The sequence below is a fragment of the Rattus norvegicus genome, chromosome 10 (genome assembly GCF_021556685.1).
Source record: "Rattus norvegicus strain SHRSP/BbbUtx chromosome 10, alternate assembly SHRSP_T2T, whole genome shotgun sequence".
NCBI classification, from domain to species: domain Eukaryota; kingdom Metazoa; phylum Chordata; class Mammalia; order Rodentia; family Muridae; genus Rattus; species Rattus norvegicus.
In genome coordinates, this window is record NC_141543.1 from 108,185,866 (window position 1) to 108,213,392 (window position 27,527).

Sequence of the window (27,527 nt, forward strand, 5' to 3'; positions counted from 1 at the left end):
GCTGGGTGGCACTGCTCACAGTGCACTGGGCTATCCCACACCAATCCCTAATCAAGAAAATGGCATCCTGGCTTGATCCACAGGCTCTTCCCAGATGACTCTAGCTGGCGTCAAGTTGACAAAAACAAACCACAAAACTTCCTGTCTGATTTTTTGAGACAGGGTCTCACTGTCGCCTAAGCTGCTTTTGCATTTAAAGTGGTCTCCTTTCTTCAGCCCAGAGTGCTGGGACTATAGCAGAGCTTCCTCCTACTCCCCTCCTCCCCCGCCACGCCCCTCCCAGCTTCTCACGTTTCTTTTGTTGTGTATAGAAGGACAGAGGGCACCCTCAGGTGCAAGTCTCTCTGGAGGCACCCACTTCCGTTTTGAGACTTCCTCAGGGGACCTGGGATTCACCAATTAAGCAAGGCTGGTCAGCAAGCCCCAGGGATCCGCCTGAAAACATCCTGTTTTCTGTTTGTGTATTTAGAGAAGGATCAGCCTATATAACTCTGGCTGACCTGGAACTCACTAGAGAAGCCAGGTCGGCTTTGAACTCAGGATCCTCCTCCTCCCAAGTGCTGGGATTGTAGACCCGTGTTATCTGGTGCCAACACCTTCATATATTAATTTTTTTCCACTTGGTAAGTGCGGGAAGTTGTTTCCGGTAGTTTTGGGGCTCGGGTTTCAGTAAGGCTCGCATCCCTTTGGGAGTAATGTGGAGCCGGAAAGCCGGCAGGCTAGAGATGGACGCTTTCTTGGATGAAGTTCCTGCTAGTGCCAGCAGGGGTCACTGTGAGGCTGTACTGGGAGCCTCTTTGTCAGGGACGAGGTGGCAGTCTCCTTGCAAATGCTCCCCGCTGGTTGCCCACACTCCCCGGGCTCTCAGTTTGATCTCACCAGGGGGAGCTGACCCAGTTGCTCTGCCTCTCACCGAGAAGGCTGACTACTTGTGGAACACAGAACAAAAGACCAGGCATCGTCCCTGCTCTGGTCTGCATCCTCTCCTGTTCCTTCAGCATCCCCCGGCTGTGGTGGGTGATGGCTCACATCCTCTGTAGAAGGTAGAGATTAGAAAGAGTTCTTCTCAATGGCAGGTTCCAGGATAGCTCCAGTTTTCCGCCCACGCAATTCTCAAGACTTCTGTAGGGAGGCCTTCTCAGGGATGACTCCATCACGACCTGCTGATACTCTACCAACCAGCGCAGGCTGGACCAAACCCTCAGGGATCAGGAGGCTCAGGGACTCTTTGCCTTTTCTTGTTGCTATGGTACAGCCCCTCCCCCCACTTCTCCGTCTCGTCCCAATGTCTCTCACAGGATTCCTGCTCAGCCGCTCAGTTTGTTCTCCGTTTTCCCGGTTCTCAGCTTCCAGCCACCCCGCGCCCTTCTGAACACCTTTGCGCCCCGCCCCATGCCCCTCCCACTGCCTTGCAAGACGGACTTTTGCTGAAAGGAGTTAACGCTGTGTCTTGCTGTGTAGTCCTCTTTCCTTGGCTTCTCCAGAGCTGGGAGCACCAACACACCAGGCCTCCTATTTTCGAATGGAAGCTCTGAAAATTTTGCTCCCTTGTCCAGAGTCACACAGCAGCGCCGCTGCCGCCGACTGAGTGTGAGCTCGGAGGCCACCCGTCTGGCACGCTCCCTCTTTGGAAAAGGCCTGGCCTGCGCTGCCCTCCCAGCGCCCTGCATCCTCCTTTGGTTCACGGCTCACTCTTGGCCCGTGCGTTTGTCTTGCTTTCTAAGACTGTTGTTTATTTTTTCTTTGGATTTCCAGCGAGTATTCTGCTGTGCCAGGCCCGGAAGATGAAGAGAGGCCCTGCCTACATTCAAGTGCACGGGCTGGGAGACAAGACTTTTCCCGTGTCAGCTGAGTCCTCTCAGACAGCCAGAAGCCTTCCCAAGGGGCAGAAGCGGTTTCCGGCTCTCCTGTACTCCTCCCTATGGTGACCTCCTTGATCCCCCCTCGGAGACTTGATGCTGCTGTTGTGACCATTGTCATGGGGGATGGGGATTGGGAAGAGGTCCTGGGCTGAGAGTTTAGGGTTGAAGGTTAATTCCAGCAGGCTTCCTTTCTGCCCTACCCAGGGGCGGATCCTGGAAGCAGCAGGACCTATTCAGCTTCTCAAATGAAATGTTCTCCCCCCCACCCCCCGTGTTTAGGCTTAGAAGGAGGCTGGGGTTTGATTTTTGGCTATGTGACTAGTGCACACAAGCAGGGCCCTTCTGTATGGGCACCTAGACAGTACTCCCACCCCACCCCCTTTTTGAGGCAGGGATTCATCATGTCCGCCAGTTTGTCCTCCAACTGGTAATCTTCCTACCCTGTATGATGGATCCGAGCTGGGCGCTCGGATGACAGGTGTGTGCTACCAAGCTCGGCTCTGACAACACTTCCTTTATTCCACACTGACCCTGTCCTTGCCAGATTTTCTGGACAAAATCCAAAAGGCACTGGCTACCCTCCCCCTCCCCCCCGCCCCCAGTGGCAGTGTTGGAGGGGGCCTGGGTATTAGTTCTGAACTGAGCTGGGTCCTCAGCCTTCTTCATTTTTTTATTTTGAGACAAGGACGTATTAAATTGCCCAGGCTGGCTTTAAACTTGTGACCTCCCCCCAGCCCCACCTTCATGCCTCAACCTCCCAAGAAAATTAAACCACAGGGTAGGCCTAGCTTCTCTGAAGTTTTAATACAACAGACCCATGCCTTGCTCTTATAAAACCCAGCTTCTAAAAAAGGGGCGGGGGGGGGGCTGGAGAGATAGCTTAGTGGTCAAGAGCACTGACTGCTCTTCCAAAGGTCCTGAGTTCAAATCCCAGCAACCACACGGTGGCTCACAACCATCTGTAATGAGATCTAATGTGTGTCTGAGGACCGCTACAGTGTACTCACATACACAAAATAAATAAACCTTTTTTTTTTTTTTTTTTTTAAATTCAGCTTCTGGCTTTTTTTTTCTCAACCTCTGAGCAAATCAACTAGTCCAACCCAGAGCGCTAGGGCCATGGAGCAGCTTGGGCCAGCACGAGGGAAGGGGTTCCCTCGCTGGCACTGTTTTCAGTGAAACTGCCCTTAGCTAGAACTGCTGAGGGGAGAGAGAGGTGAAGGCAGGTCGCAGAGGAAAAGGAGCAGAGGCCAGATACAGGAAGAACAGACCTGTTTAATGACACAGCTGGGTCTGGTTACAAACATCAGAAACTACAAAAAGACAGGCAGTTACAGGAAGGCTGCGTGAGGGTGGGACCAGAGGGGACGCAGGCACGGTAGCCACAGCAGTAAGACGTCCTCCAGGACAGTACACGTGACCAAGGGGTACACACGGGGTCCCCAGCGAATGTTACGGAGACTAGTTGGAGAGGATGGGCAGGTGGCCCCCGAGGAGGGCAGGAGAGAGGCGCCCTGGTCTCTGCTGAGGGGTTTGAGTATGGCCCCTGGTCCTGTGGCCTGGCTGCTGTCTGAAGTGAGCGGGTGAGGCTGACATTCTAGGGCTCCACGCTGAAGCTGCCCCTCACCCCACCCCCAAACGCCGGACACCTACACTGGCCAGCACCCCACTGGGGTCTCCTGAATTCTCGGTGTGCCCCTTTCCGGAGCAAGTCAGTCGGGCAAACCCTTGGGGAGGGGAGGGGAGCCAGATCTTCTCTTCGCTTCTTGTTTTGTTTGACACGGGGTCTCCCTGAGTCGACCCCAGCTAGCCGGAAACTCACCAAGATGGAGACCAAGTGTAGACCACCTGACCTCAGACTTGCAAAGATTGTCCTTCCTCTGCGTCCCAAGCTCGGGGATTACAGGTGTGCGCCCCGACACCGGGCAAACCAAGTGTTCTCTTTTGGGGGGCGGAAGGGGAAGATTGCAGGGCACTGAGCTGTGCGGGGTGAGCTGAGTCACCCCGACTCTCCCACCCGGCCCCGCCCTCTCGTGCTGTTGCAAGCTTTCTCCCTGCTCCCGGTAGAGCTGCCCTGAAGTACGGCCAGGACTCTTCCGGGTCTCCCACAGCTGTGCGAGGCCTAGGCTTCTGGGCCTGCAGGTGCACGCGACAGATATGTACGTGTGTGTGTGTGTATATATATTTATATAGAGCTCGTATATAGAATATATCTGTGTATATGGTAGACGTGTGTGTGCGCAATGCTCAGAGATGGTGAGGAGAACCTGCATGCTGGTAGGGCAGAGTGAAGCAGGGCTAGTTCCTTTCTGAAGTGACTCAAAGGCTTGTCCTTGCTTCCCACCGGCCACATGCCAGGTCCCTCTCTTGACAGTGAAAGCTAAGGAGGGTGTGCCCTCTGCTGCGAGGCAGAAGGGTTCCCCTCTGCTAAATTCAGCATCCAGGTAGCCAGCCCCACCTCCCAGTAACGTGGGAGACCACAGCCATGATGAAGGCCTCCTTTCGGGAAGTCCAGTCAGGGGTTCCTCCAGCTTCCTTGGCACCCAGAAATGGAAGGTCAAGGAGTGTCTTCAGAAGTCAGCCTTCTGCCCAAAGTGCTGCCAGGGAGGGGGGAGCTGGGAGGGGTCCTATGGCCCTGAAGAGGGCAGTGTGGCTGGTAGGCTGTGGATGAGATGAAGGTACAGGTTACAGGGGTCAGTGGGGGAAGGTGGGTGGGAGACCTGGGGTGCTGGGAGAGGTGACTTGGGGGGTCACGGAACGGGACACTTTCTGCTGAGGGACCCAACACCACTGTATAAGCACCCCCCATCACAACCAACCCCACTGTGCTACCTCAAGCTAGTTGGGTGGCCCACGAGGGGTCTGGATCTGCCCCTCTAAAACTTGGCCGGCTTGCGCTCTGAGAACAGAAGCATTTCACACACTCTAAGACTCCACGGGGCCAGCCCGAACTTGTTCTCCACTCATCTGGAAATAGGATGTGCTGCTTGGCCGAGCAGGGCGAGCGCTCCCTGGCTTCTGTGTAGCAGTGTCCCCATCCATGGAACTCCTTCTAGCTCAGTGGCCATCACATGTCCCTGCCCCAGCACCCCTCCACCCACACAGAGTCGCACACCCCGAAGCAGAGACAGTTCAATAAACAGTGGTGTCTGGCTCTCTGAGTTTCTCTGATAAGAGGAGTTGGACGGGGCCCTTCTAAAAGTTGGCCCCGAGACTCTGCCCCACCCTGTGAAGCAAGGAGGTCCTGGCTGTAGGTTGGGTCTCACAGGCCCTGGCCCATGCTCAAGCCCCCAGGATACCAGAGATGGGGGATGAAGGCTGTCAAAGGAGGAGGGCATACTCCCAGTGTGACATCTAGGGAAGCCCACGGTGGGTGCTCAGGCCCGGTGGGTGGAGAGCTGGTTAGGCCCTGGGGTGTCTGGTGCCTCATCATCCCCCAGATTCAGCTCGGTAGGACCAAAGGGGGACAGATGTTTGGGGTTTGGCTAAGTCCCTGGGGTCCAGCTGGGGCAGGAGTGGGAAGGTTCGGCCATGTGTTTCTGATTCACTGGGGCTGGCTGACCAGTTCTTCCCCGCAGTCCCTCTAGGCCTAGTAAAAAGCTCCAAAAGCAGGAAATCTTGTGTCGTGCCTGGTAAACAAACTCATCTCGGGCTGCAGAGCCTGCCCCCCGGGGGAGGGGGGGAGTTGGGGATGGGAGGTGAGGAGTGTGAGCCCCTCTGACTTCTGCCCTTCCAGTCTATTCCCTGGTCCCTCTCTGTGCTAGCTGGAGGTAACCTCAGTTTTCCAGCCTGGCCCCTCCTCTGGCAGGTAAAACTCCAGGGTCTGGGGCAGGCTAGGTCCAGCTGTACACATCTGGAGCTGACCTGCGGGTAAAGAGCAGTTCTTGAGAACTCTGCTCTCCTGGGGAACTGCCGATGGTGGGGGAGGCACAAGTGGACTGGTTGGTCAGCAGCGGGAAGGACAGCAGGCCTGGCCTCTCCCTGCCCTTGGGGACCTCCTCTGCAGAGCTGGGTGGGGAGGCCCGTAAACAGGAGGTGGCGTGGGGCGGGGACCTTGGAAGAGCCTGGGGGAGACGTTGCTTTTTCTGTGGGAAACTGCTGGGAATATTTCTCTACAACACGTGTCCCAAGCCGCTGGCTGACCCCCGGGTTCCTGTTCCCGCCTCCGCTCTCCTCCTCCTCCTTCAGCACTGCCTCTGCCCTTCCATTCAGCTCCCAGAGTCAGCTCCCTCTTGGAGGTCTAGGGGGGTCTGAGTGTTCCCAGCCGTCCCATCCGAAGCTTCCAGTCAGCAGGAGTCATCGAGTTGGGCCACCCTGTTGGGAGCTGTCCTCTCTGGTCAGACTGGAAGTAAATATCCACTAGTTTTGTCGGTGTGGGTGACACCCATGTAGGTCCCTTGTGAGCCTGGGCATGTGTATGTGTCCTTGTGACCTTCCTGGCTCCAGCTATGCTAAGGCAGACGATGGATGGAACTACTGACTGGTCACATCGAATGGGGAACAGGCCTAGTGGACTGGTACTCCAGGAGGAAGGGTGGAGTTGGCCCACCCTGCTCAGCTTGAGCAGCCATCGCCCTGCCGGGAGGGAGATCATCATAACCTCGGGTGATCCGAGCCTTCCCTGCTCCAGACAAGGAGAAGCCATGCCCAGATACATCTACTTGGAGTTCATGGCTCTGTGTAGCCGAGAGTAGGGGCTGGACAGGAGCTGGCGTGTGGTCTGAGAAGAAGAGTGCTGTGCCCACAGTCCCTCTGCCTTGTGCCTACTTTCCAGCGTGTCTGCATTAGGGCTCCTGCCACAGCAGCCAGTCCCTGTTCCTGGGAGAGATGGGAAGCCCAGGGGACAAGAGAGGACACCACAGGGAGGCTGCCCAGACCACCCTTCCCCCCTCCTCACGTGGTGGTGTTGGGGACCTGCTGTACCCAGCCCACTTCCTTGTAGGCCGCGGTCACATGGCTGTAGATGAGACCGCGCAGCTTGGTCCAGGCTTTCTGCGTCTCGACGGGGAAGTCATTGGCAAACTCCTCGGCGATCACGTCCAGAATGACCCCAGAGAGAATCTGGGGGCAAAGAAGGTGGAGTAAGGGCCTGGGCACCCTGCCTCCCGCCTTCCTCAGGACCCCTGCTAGGACCACACTGGCTCATGTGACACAAGCTAACAGCCTGGTGCTTACTGGAGACCATGCTCTCAGGACAAGGACTGCAGCGGATTGGTCCCACCTCTCTCTCCTGCTGTGCTGCCCTTTCAGGCCGGCAGCAGCCTCCCCAGGAGAACAGGCTAGCAGCATGGTGCCCATCTCTGCTATTCTGGGAGCCCTCCCAGAGCCACAGGTTCTAGGGGGCTATGGCCCTTTGGCTTGTGGGCTCTGGACAAGAGTGAAGGGAAGGAATGGACGTACCTTAAAGTACATAGGTTCCACCTTGTGCTTGAGGGCGTGGGCCTTGCCAACCAGCGCGAGCACAGAGGATACCTTGTCTGGGTCATGCAGGTTCTCCACGACCGTGTTGAGGGCCCCCATGACCCGGCAGGCATGTTTCCGCAGCTGGGGACTCCTCTCCATCTCCAACGGATCCTCCATGTGTTTAAACTGGCTGAAGTACTGCTTGGCCGACGGGAAGTTCACAAAGAACCTGGGAGGGAGGAACAGGGTGGGCACTGAAGCAGGGGGCTGCCTCCAACTTGGAGGCGCGGGGTGGGGGGTTAGTAGTTATGCTGCCACACCAGTGATGGATTTTACTCCCATACAGAGCTGTCCTTCCAGTCACAGGCTCTCCAACTTGTTTGGGCTGGCAGCCTCTCGTGCAAGGCCACTGTCCACCTCACCTCTGAGTGTTCTCTGAGCCTACTGAGACCTGCTCTCTCATCACCGAGAGAGTCTAGAATCATGGAACAATTGTTTTAATTTTTAATTAAAGGCTCAGTTTGTTGCCCAGGATGGCCCTGAACTCCTGGGCTCCAGTAATCCTGCCTCTGCCTCCCAAGTATGTACCATTCGTTGTACTTTCCTCCTTCTCTCCCTCTTCTTTTCTGAGACAAGATCCTGCCAACTACACATGGGCTAGCCTGGATCTCTGTGTAGACCAGGCTGGCTTAGAAACTTGCAACATTCCTACTCCCCCGGGGCCTCCTGAATGCTGGGGTTACAGGCACGGGGTACCAGGCTCCCTCTCCTCCATATCCCGTTTTTTTACTTAGCTTCCCCTCAGCACTGGTGGTTCCTAGGGAAGCACCCACAACTTCTCTTCTCTAAGCCTCATTCCTGTCCCATTAGGGCTGTGAATGTCAGGAGAAACTGTGTGTCTGTCGTCAGCACGGTGTCTACGACACTTGAGGCTCAGTCAACATGGCGTCCTTAGAGGATTAGCGAGGCCGGGGGTGACCTGTCTGTGCTCATGCAGCCAACGAAGAAGAGACGAACAAGAGAAAACCTTTTCTCCTCGCCGAGTGGTCGATCTAATTTAAACAGTTGATTTTCCCTTTGTGGAGTGATTTGTAATTACTTATCCGTGAGGTCTTAAACTCACACCACGCCCTGCCTCTGCCTCTCAAATGAGGGATCTAAAGTCATGCTCCACCACACCCCCCGCATCCCCAAAAGAATCCCTTGGAGGGGAATTTGTGTTTTCCTAACAGTGGCCCTTCCCTTCTCTGGTTTATCTAGGTTTGTTTAATTCCCCCACTCTCCTTTCACTGTGTCTTTCACCATCCGGGAAACACCCCTGGGCTCCCTGGTTTACACCTGAGGTAGACGCTCCAGACACTTTACGCATGGTCCCTGCCCACCTCCCTAGCGCCATGTCTACACTGACTTTGCCCAGAGTCCTCTCTCTGTCCCAGCCCAGCAAAAGGCACTTAGCATTGGCCAGGCTTCCTTCCCATGATGCAGTGGGATGCCTGACACATGCCCCATGTCAGACCTGCCCTTTTCTGGCCACCCAGGGTGGCTGTCCTTCCATGGCCATTAGTGCCGCTGGGTAGTTTTCTCTGCTACCCTCTCAGTCTGTCGGGCCAGACACCAAACCATAAGCAGTGGCAGGGTCTCACGAAATGCCCTGACCCTTCACCCCGGCCTAGGGTGCTTCTGGCTAGGGCACAGTAAGAGTTCTTCAGAAGGAGTATAAAGTGTCCTGACCAGTGGGTGTCATCATCCCCTGAGGCGTTAGAGGAGCTCACAGCTCGTGGCTCAGGCCCACGAGTCTGATGTGAGGGAGACATAGAACATCATGCTGGCCAGCCCATCTGTGGCCACAGCTGATTTTTGTCAGGAAGGGTCTGACAATGACCGGGGTGTTGTCCACGTGGAGAGGGACAAGGACCCCCTTGGATGCTGAGTGTGACCTTGGACACTTCACGGCCCTTCCTCCTGTCTGTGGAAGTTTGAGAGAAGCTCTGTCACTTGCTTCTGCAGAGGTGCGTGGGTGTGGAACAAGGTGGCAGCGGGATAACATGCAGGACTTCTCCGGAAGCTTTGTGATGAGGGACGAACGAAGATGCCCCCCGGAGGGCTGGGGAGATGAGCCTATGTGTAAAGTCACTCGGAGTGCAACTAAGTTTGATCCTCGGAGTGTATAAAAACCCCAAAGGCAGGATGCTGCGGCACACGAGTAACCCCAGCCCTCCTTGGCAGTGGGACATCATCCCCAGGGAAGAGTGCAGTGGTGGAAACAAGAGAGACTCTTCCTCAATGACCTCCACATGAATGCCGTGACAGAGAAACATGCCCCTCATCCCCTACACAAAACCACCAGCACCTCAGACTTTAGGGTGTTCCCAATTGCAATAAAAATGAGTTTTATTGGGGTTGGGGATTTAGCTCAGTGGTAGAGCGCTTGCCTAGCAAGCGCAAGGCCCTGGGTTCGGTCCCCAGCTCCGAAAAAAAGAAAAAAGAGAAGAAGAAAAAAAAATGAGTTTTATTTTGGCCCCATAGGCTGCCAATTGTAAGCTATTTGAAAGGCATCTCTTACAGCATTCCGTAGCCACAGCCTAGAGGCTATTGGGTCCTTTCCCCTGAGGGCATCCCAGCGGACAACTATCCCTGAACATTGCTTTGCTCCCCATCTTGTGGATCAGGAACTGACTGGTCCCCAAGGCTGCCCAGCAGGCAGGAACCAGGCCTCAGCACAGGTGAGAGTCTCTTGTCTCGGGGGCTGGAGGGATGGCTCAGTGGTTAGAGCACCGACTGCTCTTCCAGAGGTCCTGAGTTCAATTCCCAGCAATCACATGGTGGCTCGCAACCATCTGTAATGGATCAAATTCTCTCTTCTGGTGTGTCTGAAGACAGTGACAGTGCACTCACATAAAATAAATAAATCTTTAAAAAAAAAGTCTCTTGTCTCAACACAGCGGCACCGGCACTACATGTGGCCCCAGGAGCAGGAGCCTTGAGCTCTGCCTACCATGCTGGCTTCTCCCGAACCTGTGTTTCCTCCCACCCCTCCCTGGCTGGTTTGAGCTGCTAGGGAGAAGCCCTAGCAGCCAGTCTTGGGGAGTTTCTCAGCTCTCAGAGGCATCTGGGTTTCCAAGAGCCTGAAATAGGCCCATCTGTGTGTGAGGGGGAACGTGTCAGCATTACAACTGGGGGGGGGGTGGGCGATGCTCCCTCCCCAGGCTTCTTTCTGACATGAGTAGAAACATGGGTCTGCCTCAGACTCTTTTTTTTTTTTTTTTTGGTTCTTTTTTTTGGAGCTGGGGACCGAACCTAGGGCCTTGCGCTTCCTAGGTAAGCGCTCTACCACTGAGCTAAATCCCCAGCCCCCTGCCTCAGACTCTTAAGGCAACTTCTAACTCAGGATAGTTACACCCTATTTCCAGGAGCTGCTGCTGGAAGTCAGCCTCCTCCTTGCCCCTACCCTGCAGGCGGAGTGGGTGGTTGGGACGGAAGGGGAAAGTGGTCAGAGGGTCCTGTGGATGAACATGCTGGGCTTGTCAACATGGCTTTGTGACCAGGATCTATGTGTGTGAAGCTGCGAGAAGCTAAGGGGTCTTCCCCTTTTCCATTGGTCAGGCCTGGGGCAGACAGGAACAGAGGAGTCGGTGGCATCTGGAAACACAGGGAGTGGCCGATATAGGGTTGGCCCAGGTTTGTCTGGCTGGCTCTGTGGAGTTAGGTGAAGTGTGGTGTCCAGCTGCTCGGCAAGCCAGATCTGATTGCCATATCAGGTCTCCTCGGGTTCACTGTGGGCCTTTGGGTGCCTTGTCTATCAGTAAATAGCTCTCCCTGCCGGGACTGGTCCCTTGGGTGTCAGGGGGAGAACCAAAGACGAAAGGGCTCACAGGATACAGAATGAGCCCTACTCTCAGGTCCTGCCCTTCTTCTGCCCCCCGTCCCCTCTCCCCCTATTCCTGGAGAAGCAATTCACTGGCAAATAACAAGAATATGTCCAGGTCCTATGGGCCTTGCCTTGTTTCCACGTATGCTCTGTGGGCCTAGGGGGTACGACATACGACCAAGAGCAGTCCACTGGGGATGCAGGCTAGTGGATCTGCAGCTCTCTTCTCCACCGTGTGCTTGTGTGTGGGTGCCCACACTGCCAGTCTGGGTCTCTGAGTGTTGGCAGCCTGAGGCTCCCAGTGGCCCTCCTTGGTTCCTGTCACCCAGGGCAACGTTGCCGGGTTAGAGAACTCGGAACTAGCCCTCCCTTCCTCTTCCCCAGGAATCCTCCCCTAACTCCTCCAAAGTGCTTCTGCTCTCTTCCTCAGAATCTATTTCTGAGTTGGGATCCAGGCATCTCGTCGTCGGTAGGGAGCTGGGTCCCAGACTTGCAGGAGGCAAGGGCAAAGAGAGGAGAAGAGGAACCAGAGCAGGGGTCGGGACTGGAAAACAGCTGCATCACAGCTGGCCTGCCCCCAGGTTCCACCTTATCTCTGTTCGGGAGGCTGCCCTGCCGGCCTAGATTTGACAGCCTGCGGGCTGAGGGTGTATGTGGTGGTTCTGCCTGAGCCCCTGGGCCCAGAGCCTGTAGGAAGGTTATAGATTTGATTTGTAACTAGAGTCACTCTCTAGTTTGTGGAGCTTGGGGACATTCCCAGGGTGCAGGGTATAGATACAGCGTCACTTGGAGGGGGGGTCCTTAAGGATACTGGGGTCAGATGATATCCTTCTTATCTGGCTGGAGGGTCCAGAGTGGGGCCCTGTCTCCTGAAAACCCCCATCCCATATCAAAAAATAAACCTCAACCAGGGTTGCATTCCAGGAGTCTGCTGTCTCACCTGCAGCTCTCCCTGGTCTCACTTTTGAGGCAGAAAGGGGCGGCTGGGAAGCTGGGCCTCTTGACCTTTACCCCCTGCTCTCTGCTGTGTTCTTCTAAAGGGCCTGAGTGGACAGGGCGTTCTGTTTCCTCTTTAACCTTCTTCTTGACTGAACCTCAGTTTCTCTTGTCTGTCTCTAAAACCCATATGTCTTAGTTGGATCGCTAGGGTCACTCGTGAGGAGGACCGTGAGGAGGACCGGCTGGGATGGGTGAGTTCTGAGGCCAGGGAGACCAAGCGCTCTCCCGCATCTAGTTATTGATGATGAGCTCTACTCCCAGAGCTAGGAAGGAGCCAGCTAAGGTTTCCATCTCTCCAAAGCACCCTTCACCACGACCTGTCCCCAATCACTGGGGAGGTGGCGCCGGAGCTCGCAGCGGGCCGAGCCCGCCTCTGCCCGCAGCCGCTGTCACCCTCCCCGTCCTGGGCCCCGTCAAGCCGGGAGCGACACCTACCTCACCAGGATGGCCACCCCCACGTCCTCGCAGTTGGCATACAGCCGGGCCCACGTAGCCTGAACCGCCTTCCTCTCCGCCTCGGACAGCTCCTCGTTCCTCTCCCTGCGCTCTATCTCCATGTCGCCCGGCACTTTCTCCATGAGCTGCTCCGATCCCAGAGCAGCTTCGCTCGGCGGCGGGCGCGGGGAGCCGAGGCCGGTGCGTGCGAGGCGGGCGGGCGGGCGAGCGGGCGGGCGGGCGCGGAGTAGAGCGCCGGAGGGAGGGAGCGTGTGTGTGTGTGTGTGTGTGTGTCTGTGCGCGCCGAGTGTGTGTGCGCGCGGGTGTGCAGGGTATATGTGCGAGGGGCGGGGGACTGCGAGCTGGGGGCGGGGATGTGGTCTGCTGGGAAAAAAAAATGTTAAAAAAAAAAATGAATCCGCTCCAAAATCTCAGTCCTGTTTTGGGGAGTCAATTTTGGCAAGGTGAAGGAGGTTAGGCGGGATGAGGGGTGTCACGGCTGACGGCTGCCCGCCTGATCACCCACCCGTTAGCAAGGCCACCGCGGTCCGGGCAGGGAGAGGTAGGTGTGGCCAATGTGCAGAAGGGGCTGGGAAGATCGGGGGTCACGCGGCGCTGGGCAGCGTGGGGTGTACTGGAGTGTGCCCCGGGGATGGTGCGGAGTTGAGGGTGCCTAGTCTCAGCTCTCGATATGTGGTGTCTGGACGTGAGTGTGTGTGTGTGTGTGTGTGTGTGTGTGTGTGTGTGTGTGTGTGTGTATACCCTTAACGAAGTAGGGATCTGACTCAAAGTCAAACACACCCAGGCATCGCCTGCTTTGGAGGAACTTGCAGAGAAATCTGGGCTTCCCCTGTAGCCCTGCCACTCCTGAACTGGAGACTGGGCCGAGGCACCGTTGTCAGACGTAGGGACCTCAAGTTCTGGCAGGTTTCGAGCGATGGGTAGTCTCTCTTCCCATCTGCTCTTCCAGCTGGCCCTTTGAACTTGTGCACATGTCCAGTCTGGGGAGCCAGAGTCCTGTGCCCCACTTCCCTCCCCACCAATGCCTCCCCAGCGAGTCCTGAGTGGCTAGTTAATGATAGGACCAGACACTGTCCTGAATTATGGCCCTGGCCTTAGTGAAATGAAGTTCCACAGAGAGGCAGTCAGGCAGGTATGATGGGTTGGCTCTGGGCAGCTGGAAGTTCTGAGTAAGGCACCAGGCAGTGAAGACATTTGTCACCGTTGAGGGTTCAATTTGAGAACTGAAAGGCAGATCCTTCATCTCCGTAGGCTGCTCAGGGAGAGGTGACACTGGGACAGAGGGGAGGACTGCAGTCTTGAGAAAACCAGAAACCTCATCTGCCATCAGCTGCTCAGGCCTGCGCGGCAGACAGCAGGACCCCTGAGACCACGGAGGCCTAGTCCTAACACAGATAATTGGGCTGTCTCTGGCTCTCCCCACGTCCCCAAGGCTGTTGCCCAGGAAGTGGTTCTCCCCTTCAGCTTTGGTCCCTGTTGATTTAAAATCTTTAAAGGCATTTGCCCCACAAATCTTGACAGTTTGAGTCCCGTCCCTGGGACCCACAGGGTCGAAGGAAGGAACTGACTCCTGCAAGCTGCCCCACCCCCCACACCAACAATTTAAAAATCTATAGAAAATACAGACTTGAAGGTTCAGTCACAGAGGGTAAATAAGAACCTTTGTAGGCCAGCAGGGCCCTCCCTGCAGCTCAGTGTTGGGGTGCCTGATGGAACTCCTGGGTGGCGGCATTACCTCCCATCTTGCTTAGGGAAGGAAAGCTGAAGGTCCTGGAGAGGGTGGGGGCAGTGTGGGTTCAGGTCCCAACATCACTCAGCCCTTGTCCCAGCCCCGTGGTGCTGGCTCCAGCTTTCCTGTCCTGTCCACCAGGAGGTCCAGGTGGGATGTGCAAAGAATGTTAATATTGATTCTCAACCTCTCTTCTGACTGCCGTACCTCATAACTTAGGACGTATTGGTATGGTAGTTTAGTACATAATTGATAAGCTTATAATTTCTATCTAAATTATATAAGGTTGTTATATAAGATAGAATTTATAGTTCTGTGTGCACACCTCGACTCTGCCTTTTACTGCAAAGGGAGTGTAATTAGAAGAGCTCAGAGGGCACGGGGGAGGCCCGGTGCACACACACACACACTCACATGCATGTACATACATGCACGGGCATGCACACGCATGCTCCGCTCTCTGTCCCATCATCCATTCCTTCTCCTCTCTGCCATTCTCTCCTGCCTCAGCTCTTCTGCCTAGTGGCCTGCCAGGGAAAATTGACTACCTTTCCTGTCGGCGGCAGAGTTGGCTGAGGGCCCCTCCTTCTCTGGCACCTGCATGTTCAGACACCTCCTGCGGTAGCTCGCTCTTTCTCTCCTGTATGGGAGACTGAACTTAGGGCCTTGGAACCCCGGGCGAGTACTCTGCCGCTGAGCTTTCTCCTCAGACCTCTTTGAGAGACTCTTCCCAGGCTGGCCTCCAATGCTCTCTGTAGCTCCGCCAGGCTTTGAATGTGAGTGAGGTGCTCCTCCCCTCCCCGGTGGCTTACAGGTCTTTGTCACTGGGCCAAGGCCCCAGATCCTCTTTGAAGTTATCCTTGATGCTTGCAATTCCCCAAGTGCTCTGCAGGTGTCTGTAACACTGGATGGAGGGAAGTCGCTCATTTAATTCGGTTGCACTACCTGCCAAAAACCTGGATAGTGTTGAACGCTCTGGGTAGGACATTCTGGATAGGCACTCGGGGTCACCTTGCATGTCTTGAAGGAGGCTGGCTTACTCTGCCACTAGGAGGGGAGATCTTGGGCCTGGTGAGTTTAATCTCTCTTCACAAGGTCAGGTCTGCTCACTCCACTAATCAGCTTGAATCTCCTAATCCCTTCCCAGGAACTTCAGGAAACACAGCGGTGGCTTGGGAGAGGCGGCCTGGCCATTGTGGGCCCCCTGGCCTGTGGCCTTCTTCAGCAGGGTTGGTCGTCGGTGGGGATGGGGCAGCTGAACCATGTGCACCACCCTCTTCCTGCTCAGCGTGGCCATGCTGTGGCGCCGTAGATTTACCAACCGAGTCGAACCGTGAGAAACTGATGGGGCTGTGGACTGGGGTGGTGGCGAGGAGGGACTACCAGGGAAGGTTACAGAGCAGCCCAGGGTGAACAGACCTGGTCTGGGAAGGGATTCAAAGGACACCCTGGAAGGGTCACTCTCACAGCTGGTGGTGCTGGGTTGAAACAGCCAGCCCAGTAGTCCTGTGCTGCTGGACTGTGGAAAGGAGGTGGGGCCGAGGCTGAGCGTTGCCTACAGGTTCTCTTGCCTGCTCTTCCCTTCCAGAGAGCCTAGCAGAGTGGATGGGACAGTCGTGGGCAGCAGCTCGGAAACAGACTTTCAAGCTACCAGCAGGTAAAAGAGTCAGGGTGGGAAAAGTGGTGCTAAGGAAACTATTGGTGTGCGCGCGCGCGCGCGCGGGTTCCAGCCTTCACCATAGTCACTCCTTGTGTAGTGGGCAGGTTAGGTGGGAGAGGGAGTCCTTGTTCCCCCTTTCAGCACCAATGCTGTGTTGCTTTTTGCTTCTGTGATGTGTGGGGCAGTCCCCACGAGGACCTTCTGTTGAAGGAGCAGCGAGCAGAGGGAAGAGGCAGGAGCCACTCTGGGTCAATTTGCTGCTCTCTTGTCCTTGCCATCCCCCAACCCCCTCCGCCACCGACGGGATCTGCAGCTCGGTTGCCTGAACCTCCACCGGGATTCGCTGTCCAGTCCCCAATAGAAGGCGCAGGAGGAGCATGACGTCATCGACACTGAGTGCCATTGGCTGGGCAGCCCCTGCGGGCAGGACGCTGTCTCCAGTGGCCTGGAAGTTAACTCTTCCTTAGGTTGAAGTCACGTGGCCTGGGGGGGGGGACAAAGTTGTGCATGCTTCTAGACTTTTCCTTCCCTGGTTTATCAGAGTCTCCACGTCCATCAGGACACTACAAAAGTGTCAAATTAGTAGTACCTATGTGTAAGACATTATGCCCCATGGACTCCGGAGCATGGGCAACATCTCAGGATCAACTCTCACTCCTAGTGAAACCGAAGGGCAAAAAAGATCTCCTGGGGCTCTGGGATTCAGGGCCCACAGAAGGAGGGCATCCTTACTAACTTGGCTCAGCGAGTGTGGGAGGGTAAACATATACCATGCTCCCTAAAGCTGGAGTTGTTGTAAAGCTGCAAGGTTGCTGAAGCACAGGGAACGTTAACAGCTGAGCTTGTGTTAGCCCAGCCGCACTCCTGACTGCACAGCCACACTCCTGGCTGAGTACTTGATGGGTGCTTCCTAGTCTTTTCTTTTTTGTTTGCTTGTATTTATTTATTTATTTATTTATTTATTTATTTATTTATTTTTTGAAACAGGGTCTCACTGTGTTGCTCTGGTTGGCCAGGAACTTGTTATGTAGACCAGGCCGGCTTCAAACTCTCAAAGATCTGCCCACTTCTGCCTCTTGTGCACTGCAATTGAAGATATGCCCTACTATTCCCAGCTCCCAAACTTTTCTTATACAGTAATTCTCGATAACTATAGGCTTAACAGGACATGTTGGTTTATAATCGGTTGGTAGTGACTGAGTAACAGCAAGATTTGAATGGGGGACCATCTGACTTCCAAGTATGTCTTGCCTACAAAAATAAATAAATAAAAAACGGGCCTAGACCTCCTGACAAAAGAGAAAAGGCCAAATCTGGGGACTACCTGGGCAGGCCTAGCCTGATGCCTTTTAACTCCTTGGCTCCCAGTTACCTGGAAGGCTGTTGAGGGGAGCTGACACAGGGTTGGCTGGACTGCCACAGGGGTAGTGGCTGGGTGGAGGTAGGAGGAAGAGTCCCCAGACATGACAAGTTTAACCCTTCCACCTCCTGACTCCAGTGCTTCTTTCCCTCTGTTCAGGGAGAAAGAACCTGTGACATAGGCCTTCCCTTCTTCAGGCAGCTCGGCTTTGGGGACTGCAACCCATCAGCTCTGACAGGTAAAGGCAGGGCCATGCCCTGGAGGGCAGAAGGCAGGGCATTGGTCCTGCTGTACGGGGTGAGGGAGGCGGTCTTCAGCTCTCATGATCCCCGGTAGAGGTGGAGTGAGCTGGGCTTCCCTCCCTCCCTCCCTCCCTCCCTCCCTCCCTCCCTTCCTTCCTTTCTTTCTTTCTTTTTAAAATGATTTTATTTACTTAATGAATATGAGTACACTCTGTCTTCAGACACACCAGAAGAGGGCATCGGATCCCATTACAGATGGTTGTGAGCCACCATGTGGTTGCTGGGATTTGAACTCAGGACCTCTGGAAGAGCAGTCAGTGCTCTTAACCGCTGTGCCATCTCTCCAGTCCAGCTGGGCTTATCTTCAAGCTTGCTACTTCCGCTTCAGGCCACGGGGCGAGGGCTGGCTGGAACAGACTTGAGTGTGGTCCTGACACGTTTTCGAGGCTTGGGGGGTGAGGTGGTGGCTGAGCTAAGTCCTCAGGGCAGTGCTTCTAAGGGAGAGGCAGCGGAATGGGCCACCCTGAAACACACATCTCTCCTCTGGGCACAGGGGAGTGAGCTCAACTGTCTGACTTTCCATTCTAGCTCAGTCCTTGCTGGTTCACCTCCCATCCCAGGAGGATGCTGTGTGGCTGGAGGCAGCAGCAGGAGGGAAAGCAGGAGAAGCAGTCATGGAGAAGGTAGGGTCTCCTCCACAGCCCCCAAGTTTGCTGCTAGGCAGGCCATGGCTCAGGCTGAGCAAAGCTGGGCTGGCGGAAAGAACATGGGGTGCTTTGTTTCTTAGGTGCTCATTCCCAAGTTCCTGCTCTAAGGGACTGCCAGGCTGGGGAAGGCATGGGGAGGGGCTCCTCCAGGTTAACCGTACAGAACCCCAGCGTCTTGGGCAAGGGCCAGGTGCAAGCAGAGAGCACGAAGACTCCAGAACCAAGGGAAGGATAAACGATAGCTTGGGCTTAGCCGTTAAGGGCTTCTCCATTCATTCTCCAATCCTGAGCATAACCCACCGGCCGTACGTACACACAAGAGAAGACACAGCCCATTACTATGATCTTAGTAATGAGGGACCCAAGCTTAACCCCCTACTCAACTTTGCTGCAAAAGGGGTTTCTATTGGCCTGGTCATCTGTCAGCTCAGGAGCTGTCTCACTAAACTCTGGCGGTCTAAGGCTGGCTCGTGTCACTCTGCTCCAGTGATTCTCGTTCCTGTGGCATCTGCCTCCTTTCGGTCCCTAGAACTCACCCTGTCATTGGCTGCTCTCCTGAAATTATCAGTAAGAGGCCAGCTGGATCTGTGGCATGTCTGTCTGCCTGAAGCTGGATGGGGGCAAACACAGCTTGTGCTCCAGATGGGCTTTGTGTGTGTGTGTGTGTGTGTGTGTGTGTGTGTGTGTGTGTGTGTGTGCGCGCGCGCGCACATATCTGTGTGTATGTGAATGTGTGTGTTTGTGTGCATGTGTGTATGTGTGTATGTGTACATGTGTGCGCACGTGTGTATGTGTGTATGTGTGTGCGTGTGTACCTATGTGTTGTTGAGTGTGTGTGCATGTGTGTATGTGTGTGTGTGCATGTGTGTGTGTGCATGTGTGTATGTGTGTATCTGTGTACACACACGCTCTAAGTGGGTAGCAGAGAGTGGGAAGGGGAAAGCATGACACTGTTTGTCACTGTGCCGACTGCTCAGTAACTCGGTGGTGGCCTCCCTGCCCCCAGCTGCTCTGCCATTTCTGTCCTTACTGTCCTGCCTGATCCAGAGCAGAGATAAAAGCACATTTCCGCTCCTGCTCCCAGATCCAGGCTTGCCCTGCGGGCAGCTGCTCCCAACTGTCTGGGAACCATTCATCTTCAAAAGCGCCCCCACCCATGCATCTCTCTTCCCCATCCAGCTCCCCACTGCCAGCCCAGCAGTGATGCCTCTGTCTAGCCAGCCCCTGTCCTTGACTTTCAGGTGGCAGAAGACAGTTCCCTAGACAGCAGGATCCCAGCGCCGTTCCACTTCAGTGGAGGGAGAGAAAGGATGAGAGACGCAGCGGCTGAGGGAACCACGGTTGAGGGAGGAGGAACCCACTGACTGGAGCTGGCTCAGGGGTGTTCACTGGCAGATCTGTGGGAGCTGCTCAAGTAGGGCAGGAGGTGTGTGTGTGTGTGTGTGTGGGTCACACTAGGGGAAAGAACCTGCCCGAGTGCCCCCGATTCAGGCCATGAGCCCACGGCCACCTGTCTCAGCTCCTGTCAGCCTATTTTCTCCTGGGAGGCACAAGTTGTGTCAGTGACAGGGCTGTGAGGCTGACGGCCAGAGGGCACTGTTCCTAGGACTCTGTCTTCTCTGATCCCAGCGTTGCCCTCACTCTCTAATCTAGTCACCATGTTCCTGTCATTCCGTCCTTGTCTCTCCTCTCTGCCATTTCCAAGACGCCCGCCTCCTTCCAGTGATGCGAGGAACTGTCAGGCCAAGGTCATGGAGTGGCACCGGGGCTGACTCCCCGCCCAGCTCCACTTCTCACAGGGCAGCACCTTTTCTGGAGCTCTCCAGATGCAGGGTCGGGATGGGGAGGGCTTGCTGGCAGTGGGGGTGGGGGGTAAGGGACTCCCTGGGACCTGGCAGCTGAGGTGCTGTGGGCTGGGAGGGAGCCGTCCTCTCCCCCAGGGAGCAGGCTGGCTTTGGTGGGAGCAGACTGTGTTTACACCTTCCCCGCACACCCTGCCCACGCTCACTCAGCCTATCCCAGGGCCTCTCCTGTCCCAGGCTCTCGGTGCAATCTGCACATTTGCAGCTTTTGCTCAGAGAGTCCCTTCCCTTGAGGCTCCTACTGCCCTTGTACACTCCCTCAGTGCAGAACTCCTCTCCAGGAGCCTCTCAGTGCCCAGGTGCCCTCCCTCAGCCCGGAAGTCCTCTACAGGAGGCTCTTACTGTGGAGGTACCTTTCCCTCAGCCCACTAACTCCCACCACATAGGTCAAGGCATGATCTTTAACGTGCGGGGACTGTTGGTTAATTCCTGGTCAGGACGCTGTCCTCACAGAGGCTAAGTCCTTCCCTTTCCCGGCTAGCTGCTGAGAGGAGGCAGGAGCAGGACTATTCCGGTTCTTGGTACACAGAGGTGATGCGAAAGGATGGAGAGCTGCTGGCGCAGGGTGCTGGCTCTGAGTAACCAGGCACCTAAGAGCCAAGGGGCTGGAGCCAGGGCCCCAGAACGGCTGCCACTTCCTTCCTCTGTGACCTTGGGTAGGGATAGCATGTCTTGTGCTTCCATTTCCCGGTCTCTAGGACAGAGTTCGTTCTGTGAGGGTTGGAGGGTTGTATAGTGCTCACCGCACAATCACAATCACACTGCACAGCACACGCCAGTGGGTGTTGCGGGTCTGCCAGTCTTTGGATGTAAGCTGCTGTACAGCTGTTGCAACTCCCCCTCTCCCTTACCCCACGAGACTTCTCCCTCTCCTGCCTCCACATACATCACACTGGTGATGGACAAAGGAGAAGAGGCGGGGAGGATGGAGGGCTGGGTGAGAGCACCGGTCCAGGGCCTGAATGTCTGTGTGCAGAAGGCTGCCTCAGCCCGAACACCTTCCTGGGACAGGCTTTGCTTTCCCAGCTGTGGAGGACAGGAGCCAGCTGGCTGCCCTGGTGCCTCCCCTCCCTTGTCTGGCTGCCCTGGTGCCTTCCCCGCTTGTCTGAATGCCCATCTCTCTGCTGGTGAGAGCCTAAGTGACAGGGAAAGGGCCGCTCTGAGCTGCAGGGTGGCCAAGGGCGGTGGCCAGAGCAGGGGAGTGTTGCTTCTTCGGCTCACACTCAGTATGGCCTCCAGTCTCTCCTGGAGACAGGCAACGTGACCAGAGAATGGATGAGATCTTGTGGGGGGTGGGGGGTGGGGGGAGCAAAGTGGTTAGAGCAGTTTCTGCAGCTGCTGCTGGGTGGTTCCATCCTGTGCCACTTTAAAATGCAAGTATGACTCTGGGCGCCCACCCGCCTCAAACATGTAGCATGTGCACGCATGCAGAACTGTGATGGGACTACGGCAGGGGTGCTGGCCTAGTACTAGACTAAGTGAAACCTGGGACCGTTTGAGGCAGGCAGACAAGAGCCTCACTCTCCTGGCCCCGTTTTTAATGCTCTTTGCAGGGCTCTGCTGTTAGGGAGAAGCTGAGTCTTAGGCTGATGGATAGTGCTTTGTGAGCCCCCGGAATAAGGAGACCATCAGAGCCAGAGCGGCTGTGCCGAGGCTTACATTAGCAGAATGCTAATGATGCTAATAATACTATTAATAATGGCTAACGTGGGTCACACTTATTATAAGCCAGGCACTGTGCCCAGTGCCTTATTTGTAAGCATGGTCTCATTGATAAGACAGGGACTGCTGGTTTACCCTCGTTTACCCAGTGAGCCAAGTGAAGTTCACAGACTTTGCTCAAGGTCACAGCTGGCAGTGAAGCCAGGACCTGTGTCTGGGAACCTGGTGGCAAAGCTCATGGTAGAGAGGTCTTGAATCAGCAGATGGGGGCTACAAGGGAATGCCGGGCATGGCTTTACCTACAAGGACACAGTCCTGGAGCTGTGGGCCTGTCCGCCACGGCTGTCTGTGCAGGTGGGTTAGGGTGCCACAGAGAATCCTGCTGCTTTCTCTTCAGGCACACGTCAATCAAAGGCGGGCCAGAGCCTGGGAAGAGAGTCTGCCTCATTAGGACCCATCAGTGCCCCGAGACAGGAAGTGTTGGCCCCTGACAGGAATGATAGACAGCAAGGCCATTACTCCCTGTCATGTCTCTGTCATGATGTCTCCTCCTTCAGCTAGGGCCAGGACTCTGGGGAGAGGGTGACAGCCAGTGGCCTGGTGGCAGAGAGGGAGGGCTGAGGAAGGTCAACAGCTTTGGTTTCTTTGTTTGCCACGGGGAGGGAGAGAGGTACAAGCTGTGAGAGAATGTGGCTTCAAGGATCCATTAACTGCACTGGCACTGGGAGCACAGACCCTCTCTGTGGGGTACCTGTGCCCTGAGTTGGGGGGTTAGAACCCAGGTGTGGCTATGAAAATTCAAACAAACCCAAAGGACTTAAGGACAGACTCTGGGTATATGGACCAGTATGTCAAAGTACCGACCTCGTTCCTATGTCAACACACACACCACACACACACACACACACACACACACACACACACACACACACACCACACAGACACACATACATACCACACAGACACACACACCACACACACACCACACACACACACACACACACCACACACACACCACACACACACACACACACCACACACACACCACACACACCACACACACCCCACACACACACACCACACACACACCACACACACCTCACACACACATCACACACACACACCACACACACAGAGACGCACACACACACCACACACACACCACACACACACAGACACACACACACCACACACACACAGACACACACACACACCACACACACACACCACACACACCTCACACACACAGACACACACATATACACACACACATTCACACACACACATGCACACAGACACATACACAGACACACATTCACATACACATATTCACACACACACGCACACACACACAGACACACACACCACACACACACACACACACACACACGCACGCACACATCAGTTTTACAAGCAGAGCGGAGAACTTTTACAACTCGGAGGCTGGAAAACTGGCTCTGCAGCTATGAGCTGCTCTTCCAGGAGACTGGATTCTGTCCCCAGCACCCCATGGCTGCTCACAGCTACCTGTAAGCATCTTCAGGGGATCTGACTCCCTCCTCTGGCTTCTGGGTGCTAAGCTGACATGCACAGCCCTCATCCCTACCACAAAGGAAGGTAAACTACTTCTTAAAGGAACATTTCCACAAAAACAAAACAAAACAAAACAGAAGAAAAGCACATGGGGCTGTGGTGCTGTGCTCCTTTGATCTCAGCACGGCAGAGGCAGGGGCATCTCTGGGACGAGGCCAGGACAACCAGGGCTGCACAGAGAAACCCTGCATCGTTAAACCACAACCAACCAAAGAAACAAAGAACCTTTTACAATTCAACATCTAGTACAATTTCTAAAAGGGGGAGGGAATGGCTTTAATAACTACGCTGCCAAATATATATGACTATAGCCAATCAGCTCAAAAGCAGCAGCTGAGGTGCGCTATACGCTTACCACGAGGTGAAACCCTTCCCTGCAGTCTCTTGGGAACTTAGTGCTTCAGTCTTAGAATATAACCCAAGAATAACAAGCACTTGTGTCCACGGAAAGATTTTACAAAAGCGTTGACTTCCGCCGAGGGCGGTTCCACACTGAAAACAGCCCAGAGACCTATCGACAGGCGTCAGTGGGTAAACGGCGGCGCATGTGCTCAGCGGGATGACACTCAAAACCAAAACCAAAACGAGGGCTTCACCTAAGGGGCAGCAAGCGCAGGAGGATTAGGAAAGCAGACATAGAGGAGAGGCGCATCTGCGGCCATGTGTATGAGATGTCAGGACCAGACAAGAGCCGCTGACTGGGACAGGAAGCAGAGCAGTGCTGACCCAGGCCTCCGACTGCGCAGAATAAGAAAGAGCCACATGGGTGCTCAGGGGAGCAAGTTCTCCATCTTCACAGGGATGGTGTGCGCACAGGCACGCGTGTGCTTACTGGACTCTGATGGCGCATTCTGAATATACTTTATTTTGCGTATCTCGGGCCTCAGTAAGAATGGCTTCCATAGTTAAAGCAAAAGCTATTTGTTCAGGCTGGAGAGATGGCTCAGCGGTTAAGAGCACCGACTGCTTTTCCAGAGGCCTTGAGTTCAAATCCCAGCAACCACATGGTGGCTCGCAACCATCTGTAATGAGATCTGATGCCCTCTTCTGGTGTGTCTGAAAACGGCTTCAATGTACTCATATATAATAAATAAATAAATCTTAAAAAAAAAAAGCTATTTGTTCATAGTCCAGCAAGAAAGCGAGATACTCATAAGCAGATGTGGCCCCAGTCCCCAGTCCTAGACAGCAGAGGGGCTGACTACGATTACGAGGTCAAAGCCAGGCCATGCAACTTTAGAGGGGTCCCATCCCCCACCCCCAAAAACGTAAAAACAGGGGAGAGGAGGACATTTGCCTCATGTGCAGGAGCCTTGGGTTCAAGGCCCGTTACTGGAAGGGAGTGGGGGAAGGGAGGAAATTATGTTAAAACCTGGAATGGGGCTGGGGTTATGCTGCTCTTGTGGAAGACCCGGGTTCGGTTTCCAGCCCCCACATCAGGTGGCTGTAACTCCAGCTCTAGGGGGATCTGACACGCTATGGCCTCCATAAGCGAGCGCACACACGTGCATGCACGCATAAATAAAGCAAATATTAAAAACAGTGGGGCAATGAATGTTAGAAGAAACGGAAGCTTCCAGAGTTCCCGTGTGTGTGCCCTTAACTCTGTGCCAGGCAGTATGCAAGTGCTTTTAGAGATACAGTCTTTTTTTTTTTTTTTTTTTAATGTTTATTTCATGTATATGAGTACACTGTTGCTGTCTTCAGACACACCAGAAGAGGGCATTGGATCCCATTACAGATGGTTCTGAGCCACCATGTGATTGCTGGGATTTGAACTCAGGACCTCTGGAAGAATACTCAGTGCTCTTAACCGCTGAGCCATCTCTCCAGCCCTAGAGATACAGTCTTTTTTTTTTTTTTTTTTTGTTTCTTTTTTTCGGAGCTGGGGACCGAACCCAGGGCCTTGCGCTTCCTAGGTAAGCCCTCTACCACTGAGCTAAATCCCCAGCCCCGAGATACAGTCTTAAAGCAGTCCTGTAAGGCTCAAATTATCATCCTTCTCCCTCACTGTCAAAGTGAAGATTTGAAGCTGGGTTTAGTGGTGCATGTCTTTGATCCCAGCACTTGGGAGGGAGAGGCAGGCAGAGTTCTGTGAGTTCCAGGAGTTCTGGGACAAGCGGAGCTACATAGTGAGAGCCTGTCTTGAAAAGAAAACGAAAAACAAAAAACGGAGAGGAGGTGAAGCGGTCTGTCCAAAGTAGTTCAAGCTGCATTCAAGTGAGCTGGGGTTTCCTCCAGCCTGGTCCGTATAACAGAGCGTGTGCTTGCTAAAGGTGTCACAAGGAAACCCCAGGGTACCGCAGTGCAGCGTGGCAGCCCAGCCGAGCGCACAGAGAGGTGTTTGAGATGAGCTGGAATGTGCCAAGAAGAGGCAAGGGTGAGGGTAAAGGAAGCCAAAGCAAAGGGAACAGACACGAGGAGCAAAGCTTACGCAACACTAAAAGGCAGGAATTTCCGGGAATGCCGAGACATCCAGGAAATAACAGCTGAGGGCCAGACAACACTGCATATTCCTCAAACTTGTTTATTTTTAAAAATCAGATTTTAAGTGGCAATTTTATTAGAGGAAGTGGCTTTGCAGATAAGGTGGCTGAAGGCATGGCTTTTCTTCCTGTGCGTGTGTTTTGTTTTCTCAACAGAAACTTTTTTTTAAAAAATCGATTTATTTTATTTATATGAGTACACTGTAGCTGCCTTCAGACACACCAGAAGAGGGCATCGGATCCCACCATGTGGTTGTTGGGAACTGAACTCAGGACCTCTGGAAGAGCAGTCAGTGCTCTTAACCGTTGGAGCCATCTCTCCAGCTTTGAGACAGAAACTTATCGTGAAGTTCTAGCTGGCCCAGAACTCGCTATGTAGTCCAGGCTGGCCTTAAACTCACAGAGATCCATCTGCCTCTGCCTTCTGAATGCTGAGATTAAAGGTTTGTGCCACCATGCCCGGCTTCTTCTAAGGGATTCTTTTTTTCTTCCTTCCTTCCTTCCTTCCTTTCTTCCTTCCTTCCTTCCTTCCTTCCTTCCTTCCTTCCTTCCTTCCTTCCCTCCCCCTCCCCCTCCTCGTTTTTATCTGAGATAGGGTTTCTTTGTGTAGCCCAGGCTATCCTGGTCACTCTGTGGACTGGACCAGGCTGGCCTCGAACTCAGAGATCTGCCTGTCTCTGCCTCCCAAGTGCTGGGAATAAAGGTGTGTGCCAGCACAGCCGGCTTACAAGGTTTCCTTCATGAGGAAACAGGAAATGTGGGTATCACTTAGGTTGACTAGAACCAGAACTCTGAACAGGACCCACAGCTTGACACTTAAACAAGGACGCTTCTTTCTTATATCTCATACTCTGTCTTTCACTGAGACTTTTAAGGCACATCCCGCATACAGAAAGAGTAAACAAGGAAGTGTATCTTTAAACCAAGGAGAGGTGAAAGCCAAGGGTTTCAGGGCTGGCTCTCTCCAGCAGTTGACCAGCAGCCTCCAAGACTCCTTTCTTCTTTCCAGTCCATCTTCACAGGGATTTGGCTCTTGCCCTGAAGGGAGCCTCACAGATTCCAGACGGCTGCACAAGTCAAAGCATCACGCCTCTACAGTGTCCCAGAGCCAGGAGAGAGGCTGTTGTTTTTAAAGGCAAGAAGAATTCCCCAAACTTGGCCAGAATCGGAGACAAGATGGAGGGAGAACCACTTTCCAGGCCGGCCACCGACATGCCCGCGTACAGACACACTTCCTGTGAAACCACGGATGCAGATGCTCCAAGCGTAAGCAGCCAGCGTCTTGGAGGTTTCACCAGCCCTCCTTCCTGATCTTGTTAATAAAATCCAAGGTTCCCTTTGCAGTGAAGAAGGGAACACCAATACTGTATAGACGGCTTTCTTGCTGTGGGTTTCATAAACCACATCTTTCTCAAATCCTGTCAGTGACTTCCCCAGCCTGGCAGGCTGGCTGACTAAATTCCCCCTGTGCACTCCGAGGTTGGGTCTCACGGCCCTGGGGTGAGAGTCAGCCTGCCTGCTCTGACACTTAGCACTAGGCCGTGGCACTTCATGAGATAGCGGTAATCTGCACTTGTAGATCTTGTAGCATGGCTAAGGGAGTACAGGAGACTCAGCCGCACCGGGTGTGAATGAAAT

At 54.4% G+C, this 27,527-nt stretch overlaps 2 protein-coding genes and 1 long non-coding RNA gene across 4 annotated transcripts; 2 read left to right on the forward strand and 1 right to left on the reverse strand.

The window, feature by feature from the left end:
- Positions 1–280: 280 nt before the first annotated feature.
- On the forward strand, positions 281–2,903 carry LOC148003189 (uncharacterized). The gene is made up of 2 exons (XR_015632277.1): positions 281–623; positions 1,756–2,903. It is a non-coding gene; the product is annotated as an uncharacterized LOC148003189 (long non-coding RNA).
- Positions 2,904–3,117: 214 nt separating this feature from the next.
- Positions 3,118–12,861, reverse strand: Cygb (cytoglobin; the record flags this gene model as incomplete). The annotated part of the gene is given in 4 exon segments (NM_130744.2): positions 3,118–4,523; positions 6,760–6,923; positions 7,263–7,494; positions 12,568–12,861. Coding segments are annotated over 4 exon segments (573 nt in total). The 3' UTR covers positions 3,118–4,489.
- Prcd (photoreceptor disc component) lies at positions 12,597–27,258 on the forward strand. 2 transcript variants are annotated; one of them, XM_087569234.1, is made up of 6 exons: positions 12,597–12,768; positions 15,465–15,650; positions 15,906–15,974; positions 17,497–17,575; positions 18,168–18,262; positions 19,528–22,997. In XM_087569234.1, exons 2-4 carry the CDS (start codon positions 15,580–15,582, stop codon positions 17,516–17,518), a joined length of 162 nt encoding a protein of 53 aa, XP_087425360.1. In that variant the 5' UTR covers positions 12,597–12,768; positions 15,465–15,579; the 3' UTR covers positions 17,519–17,575; positions 18,168–18,262; positions 19,528–22,997. The 2 variants fall into 2 exon arrangements, with proteins under 2 accessions (XP_087425360.1, NP_001434313.1); NM_001447384.1 differs by lacking the exon at positions 19,528–22,997 and adding an exon at positions 26,899–27,258 and having other exon boundaries at positions 12,633–12,768.
- The last annotated feature ends 269 nt before the right edge of the window (positions 27,259–27,527 follow it).

Excerpts from the sequence above, each read along its gene's own strand:
- Prcd (XM_087569234.1), top strand. The coding sequence starts at position 15,580 with ATGTGCACCACCCTCTTCCTGCTCAGCGTGGCCATGCTGTGGCGCCGT. Across the intron at positions 15,651-15,905 it reads TTTACCAACCGAGTCGAACC|AGAGCCTAGCAGAGTGGATG; the intron begins GTGAGAAACTGA and ends CTTCCCTTCCAG. Across the intron at positions 15,975-17,496 it reads GACTTTCAAGCTACCAGCAG|GGAGAAAGAACCTGTGACAT; the intron begins GTAAAAGAGTCA and ends CCCTCTGTTCAG.